Raw genomic sequence first — 7168 nt, 5'->3', positions numbered from 1 at the left:
CCGAGCACCTCGTTCAGTAACCCCCGGCTGCTGGGCCTGTTCTGGCAGGAGGCAGTTCTGTCACATGATGCCTTCCCCAGCACTCTTTCCCATCCCAGGTCAGGATGTTTATCCTTTCTTCAGGAAGTTCATTCGAAATACCCCTGTCGTGACGGCCTTTTGGCTGCATGAAATCTGTTCCAGTCCTTGCAGCCGGAGCAGCAGCTGAGTAATTCGAAGGGGGGACATGGGGAGAAGAGAAAAAATGTGTTTGTGATTTTGGAACAGAGCTAAGAATAAAAGAAAAGGTCAAGAGGTTTTGGCTGAGCCTGACCTGGGCCCCGGGGATGGGAGTCCAAGGGCAGATCCAGGCCCAAGAACTCTGGTTCGGGAATGCAATCGGGCTCAAGTGGCAGCCTCTCATCCCCATCCTCAGGCCAGAATCCCAACCCTGTGTTCCCAGAGCAATCTGCCCAGCCTGATGGGGAGTTAAGATCTTGGGAGCTGGGGCTCAAGGACCACTCTTGGGGCTGACCGTGGCAGCAGCTCTGCCACTGACAGGGTGATCCTGGGCAAGTCATTTCCCTCTTCTAAGCCTTGCTGATTTCTGGTCAACGGGAAGACAGGATCCCTGGTTGGCTTCCCTCCAAAGGCTGCTTGGAAGGCCAGTTTGGAGGCAGTGACACAAGGGCTCTGTGCAATGTTCCTGGGTCTAGCTCAGTGCCTGGGGCATGGGAGGCTCCAGGCAGATTTGCTGAATGGAAGAATAAGTGAACCAAACAATGAACTCTGACCACTGGGGAGACACTGAGATTAGTGTCTCAAAAAACAGATTCTAGAGGGAAGTTATTCAGAAATGATGTCATCAGCACTGGATGGAATGAGGGTTCCCTCTTTCACAGGGAGAGAAGCATGGCCCAGAGATATTCCGAATTATCACAACTATCAGAGCTGGAAGGACCTTCAGGGATCACGTAGTGACCAGGGATGTCAAACATGCAGCCTGCGTGCTACTGTCCCCATCCCTCCCCCCCACCCTGCCCTTCCACCTTTCTGACCACAACCCTCCAGGCAACACTGCTGATACGTCTCAGTTGGAACTCATGAGGAAGCCTATTTGCCATTCTTTTGGGGTTGGGGGGAATGAAGGTCCAGGAAAGAGACATGCCAAGGTCACACAGCAAGTCAGGAGGGGCTGGGGAGGATGGTCAAGGACTCACTAGGTGCCAGGCATGGTACTGAAAGGAATGCCAGATGGCAGAGACCCCAAGGAGCCCCAACAGCTTGAGTAAAAACAAAATGACTGACAGAAGGTCTCCCCGCCCTCTCCTTAGCCCTCCCTGGGCTGCTCCAGCTCTGGAACAGCCAGACAGGGCTGGGGGTCCTGACCCTGTCTGGGAAGAAAGTCCACTCATGCTCTCGGCATCTTGCCATCAGCACCCTAGGATAATACATCACAGGGAGCCGCCCCTCTCCTCTTCCGGCCCGTTAGCTCAGCTCTCCCGGCTCGCTTAGAAACAAAGTGCAAATTAATGGAGAGTTAATCAGCTGAGGAAGGGATATTAATAGACTTGCTCCACCCCCAACCTTCCTGAGCTCTCTTAGGCTGAAGGAAAAGGAACCTGCAAGAAACCTGAGGGAGAACGCTTCATTCTGGGTGCCTAGAGGAGCTTGAAGGAAGGACACAGGACAGAATTTAGGCTATCGGGGCCAGAAGAACACTCAGAGATCATCTGCCGTTCCAGGGCTTAACTGGGGTGCAGGAAACCCCGGAAATCAGCTTCCCTTCCTTTTTTCTGGGGGTGGGTCCACAGATGTCATCAGGGTCTAACAGGACCCAGGGACTCTCTCCCTACAACAGAGTAAGAATCATTGATCTGATCCATGCTCGTTCCTCATTTCTCACCTGGGGAAACTTAGGCCCAACAGTGAGGAGCTACTAGCCCAAGGCCACGTAGCACACGGTGATAGAACCAAACACCTGCTTCCTCCAAAAATACTTACTAAGTTTAGCCTATTGTGACCCTGGCCCTAGGACTCTGGGCACACAGAAACGGAAGGCACTGTCCCTGCCCCCAAGCAGTTGTCAACTCTTGTAAGGGTAGCTGTTCTCCACTCTGTCTGTTTCCATAGTGATGGTACCACCTGACTTGTGAGAACACGGCTCTGACACAAGGCAGCATGGCTCTATGACTGCCACTGGTCAGATAAGGACGCTGTCCCAGTTAGTGGCAGAGGGGTATTAGAACCTCTTGTCCCTGTATCCCAGCTCAAGGACTCTGGAATGGGTCGTGTCTGGTCCTTGGCAGGAAGGAAACTATTACAATCAGTTTCTTCATTCAACACATATGATTGAGTCTTTTCAATGCACAAGGGCCCCACAGAAGAACAAAACTCTGTTTGTCCTCAAGGAGCTCGAAGCCTGAAGGTCACAGGCATGCATGTACACAGGATGGGAGCCCAGAGAGGAAGTCACTGACCACCTGCCTTAGGAGGGGCTAACATGACAGCTGGGTGTCAAAGGATTTATTCATATGATAAATATTTTTTAAGCCCCAAGAAAGTGCCGGGCTCCATGCAGAGCCCTGGGGATATAACAGTGCACAACGCTGTATCAGCCCCCAAGCTCAGGGGGTTTATGATGGGGGAGGGGGGCAGGGAGGAATCAGGCACTAATCACATAATCACCGCAGAGGCGCACAGAGGCGCACCCGGTGTGTATGGGTGCAGCAGAGGTGGAGTGCGGGCCATGAAGGGGAGAGGGGCTGGGTGGGCAGAGTTCTGCCTCATTAACCATCTGTGAAGATTCTCCTGCCTTCCTTGCTGTGCTAAGAGCCCAAGGGCCATACCAAGGCTGACTTGTGTCTGAGACCATTTCATGCACATAGTAGGACCTTGGCAGGAGCTTACTAGTGGGTCTGGCCAGTCTCTGAGTAGGTGAGGCCTGTACCATCTAGGTGGGGATGGTCTCCCCGCAGCATCTAAACCCCTCTCACTCATCACCTCTCCATAACCTGAAAGCATTTCCTGGAAGTTGGCCCCCTCTGAGGGAGGAGGTGGCACAGCGTAGTTAACCCCATTGTTGTGAGAAAGAATGGACATCCTGGGAAAGAGCCAGAATTAGAGCCCAGCCCTGCTGATCGTCATAGGGTTGGCAAAGAGGTTATACAACAGCGAGGGGTTTGGGGTCCTGTGTTAGAGTCTACACTCTGACCCTTCCTAACTGTATGGTCTTGGGCAAGTTACTTAACCTCTCTGAGCGTCACTTTCCTCACCTGTAAAATGGGTTACTAATAGTTTTTCTACGGACAGGTTAGAATAATCTTGGGAAAAATCCAACTCCTTAACATGGCCCGGAAGAGCCTGCATGATCTGGCCCCTCCTAGCCCACCTCCACCCCCCAACTACTTCCTGGCACCGTCCCCTTAGCTACCGCTCCAGCCCTTCGGGTCCCAACACAGCGAGCTTTCCTGCTTCCTAGCTCTGTGATCATCACTCGTCATGTGGCTCCTCCTCCTCCTTCAGCCGAAGCATCTGTCCTCGGAAGGGCCTTTCCTGACCACCCAGCCTTTAGATGCTCTTCTCATCCCAGGTTTATTCCTACTGTGCCCATGTCACAAGTGACCTCTGTTGGTTTATGTATTAACTGATCTAGGGTCAGTCTTCCCTCTAGACCATAGAGTCCACTGTTGAACACAGTGTCTGACACATACAGGGAGCTCCATAAACATTTCTAGAAGGAATGCTACAATCTGTCAGGAGTACTATTTGAGATGGTGCTCTTGGCACACTGACTTGGCACATGGTCTGTTATTATTATTGTTGTCGCTATTGCTATTATTATATTGCCAGACATCATCATCATCATCATCCTGCCAGACAGACACAGGGAGCTATGGCTTCTTCCCCCAATCTTTATAGGGGAGCATATTTCAAGGAAAGAATAATGAGTCCAAATGTACCCATCACCCAGCTTCAACGTGGCCAATCATATTTCACTTATTACCCTCCATGCCGTGCACCCACACCCACAAACGCAAATGCATGTAGGGATTGCTTTATTCTGATGCAAATCCCAGACATCACATTACCCCGTGTTCGAGGCCTTCTTAAAGGAAATGTGCCTCCAAAGCTGAGAACAGAGGCAGATGCGTAGATATGCACTGCGGTTCTTGGCACTGCCTCTTTTTAAGGAACCTCTAGGCTCCAATTGAAAAATGGAGATAACTATACTCCTGTGTGTGAGTTGTTAAGAAAATTAAGCGAGTTAATATACACAAACAGGGACAGTCCTGCCACAGAGAATGTGAGTCACTCCCATTATGGCGTCAGCATGGTTATAAAGCTCTGGCTCAGGAGACAGGCAAACTGGGTTTAAATCTAGTTCAGCTACCGACAAGGTAAATCACCCTGGGCCCGTGACTAAACTTCTTCAAGCCTCAGTTTCCTCATCTGTAAAATGGGGCAATCATCTCACCTGCTGCACAGGGTGGGAATGAGAGTTCACTGTGACCATACAGGGAAGGGAGGCCTTGGAACCCGCTCTGGCTCACAGAGGGCCTCGGTTCTGACCGGGGGCATAGAGAGAGCAGCTCTTCCGCGCCCTCACTTCCCAGGGGCGATAACACAGCCTGGCAAGGGGGCAAGAGCTGCCCAAGATCCAGTGTAGACCCGGGACAAGAGACAGGGTCCCTAGAGCTTTGGTGATGAGACTTCTTTGCATGAGCAAGTGTAGAAGAAGATGGCTCGGGGCAGAGCCGGGCTTTTAGGGGGAGAGAGAGGCAGCGAGGTTCCAGAGGGCATACCTGGAAGAGCTCCGGATCGTCGGGGCTGTACTGGCTGGGTTCGGTCTCGGAGTTCTCCGGGCGCCACTGCAGCTCCTCAAAGCAGGTGGCCGAGTCGAAGTCGCTGGCGTCCAGCTGGGAGAGGTCTAGCTCCGGAAAGTCAGCGCAGAGTTGCTCCTCCCCAGATCCCCCGCCCTGAGGAGACAGGAAGGAAGGAGGCGGGTCAGAGCTGAGTTTGGTTAGACCCCAGCAGGGACCCTCTTACTCAGGATGCTGCCAGTCTGAACCTGTGGCTGCCTTTGTCCGAGGCCTGATTTTGCCAAGCGACCAAGAAATGTAAAGCAGCATCCTCTTGCAACTGTCGAACCTACCATGAGCTAAGTCAGGCCCTGGCAGTACAAATCCCCCTTCCTGCTGCTCCGTCCCCACCTCCTCTGCACTCCTATACACCCCTCAAAGCCCTGCCCGCATAGCACCTCTATTCTCTTACCAGAAATATTTTGTTGAAAACTTTATTACAACCTATAAATAGAGATCTATTCCTTTATACAACTGCTTCCACCTGAAAGGGGATTTGCGGAAGGCAACAACCCCTCTATATGAATAATGAAACAACAAAAAGCAATAATAACAAGAGATGACATCATTGAATGATTGCTATGTTTTGGAAGAACACTCACCCATGTTCCCAGGAATATTTGTAATGTCTAAAGTGTGAAAGACCGCCCATCAGTAGACAATAGGTAAGTAAAGCTATAATCACCTATATCATAAAACAGTGCTGTTGAAAAGAATGAGGCCGTTATGCATGTTCTCCATGGCATGTTAAATAAAATACTAAACTGCAGAATATCAGCAAGTAAGATATTACCCCACACGTGTAAAGAGAATGGGACAGACTCAAGCTACACACTTCTCACGATAATACGTATGAGAATACTGTGCCAGTACACAGGAAAAGGTCTAGAAGGCCATAAACCCACCTGCCAGTGGTGGGTGGGGTAGAAGGGAGTCATGGAGGACCTGGTAACAGTACCGACCGAACTGATGCTTCTCAGAGGGTGGTCCCAGGACCGGCAGGGGCAGAACCACATGGGAACCTATAAGAAATAATGCAGATTCTCAGGCCTAACCCCAGACCTGTGGACTCAGAAGGTAGTCACCTTCTCACTCTGGTCTCCCAAGTTTAACAGTTACCAACAGAAGGGCTGCCTTGCAGATGCAGAAACAGCCTGAGTGGGGAGGCTAACACAGAAACAGGACACCACAGGCACTGGGGTCTGGCAGACCTGAATCATAATCCCCATTCGCCAGCTGTGATGCTTTAGGCAAGTCCCTTCACCTCTCTGAAGCTCAACTGTCTCATCTGTAAAATGGAACAATAACTGTCTCATACAGTTAATATTAAAGGAGGCAGTGCCGTAGCCTGGCTTGGTAAGTTGCTCAATAAATGGTAGCGAGCAGTAATGACAACAAATTTTTAAAAACAATAAGAACAACAGAGTTTCATGGCAGGCAGAGGAGGGTGGAACCTCTTTAGAGAACAGAGACAGGCTTGTGTGACACTTAAGAGAAATAGGTTTTATCCAGACCTTTTCCTTAATTGTTCCCACTTACTAGGCCTCATAAATTATGAATAAATGTATATTATTAGCTCAACTTGACACAGGAAAAAGGCTTTTATCCGAATTTGGGTCAAATGTCTTAATTGGCATTTTGCAAGAATCCTGCACACACAGGCAGCACCGGGGCTGGGTTCTCCCAAGCGGTCAGTCCCTGCTCTCAGGTCAGGCAGCACGGTACCCAGAGAGTATGTCTCCAGGGACATCCCTGACCACGCCTGCCCTCCATCTGCCCGGTCTTTCTCCAATCCACTTGTGTTCAACATCCATGAATATTAAGTCCTGCGTCACTCCAGTGAGGATTCTCAGCCCCCTCCTGGGGCTGCGAATCTTCCCCTGCCCAGTTGGACTATGGGGGTACAGTGGTCTTGACTGTTCTAGACGGATGATTGGTTTGTTTCTAGTTTTTGGCTGTGATGAACAAGCCTATAATACGTGTGTACAAGTCTTTGTGTGGACCTATGTTTTTATTTCCCCTGGGTGAATCTCTAGGAGTGGAATTGCTGGGTCATATGGTAAGCGTATGTGTGACTTGATTAAAAACTACAAAATTGGGCTTCCCTGGTGGCGCAGTGGTTGAGAGTCCGCCTGCCGATGCAGGGGACACGGGTTCGTGCCCCGGTCCGGGAGGATCCCACATGCCGTGGAGCGGCTGGGCCCGTGAGCCATGGCCGCTGAGCCTGCGTGTCCGGAGCCTGTGCTCCGCAAGGGGAGAGGCCACAACAGTGAGAGACTCGCGTACCACAAAAAAAAAAACAAACTACAAAATTGCTCTCCAAAGTG

At 50.8% G+C, this 7168-nt stretch overlaps 1 protein-coding gene across 5 annotated transcripts in view; it reads right to left on the bottom strand.

Moving 5' to 3' along the window:
* The window catches only part of PPARGC1B (PPARG coactivator 1 beta), a 114791-nt gene that overhangs the window by 30689 nt on the left and 76934 nt on the right, over positions 1-7168 (bottom strand). For 4 of the 5 annotated variants that reach the window (XR_009563492.1, XR_009563491.1, XM_060296435.1 and 1 more), the window contains exon 2: positions 4785-4958. Coding sequence is in view for 3 of the 5 variants with exons in the window: in XM_060296435.1 (XP_060152418.1) it covers positions 4785-4958 (174 nt within the window). In the remaining 2 variants the exon portion in view is untranslated. Of the gene's footprint in view, positions 1-4784; positions 4959-5746; positions 5864-7168 lie in introns of all 5 variants that reach the window. The other variant, XM_060296437.2, reaches the window with a different exon arrangement.

The sequence above is a fragment of the Globicephala melas genome, chromosome 3, assembly GCF_963455315.2.
Source record: "Globicephala melas chromosome 3, mGloMel1.2, whole genome shotgun sequence".
In the NCBI taxonomy this organism is placed as follows: Eukaryota; Metazoa; Chordata; class Mammalia; order Artiodactyla; family Delphinidae; genus Globicephala; species Globicephala melas.
This window is presented reverse-complemented; position numbering and strand designations above follow the sequence as displayed.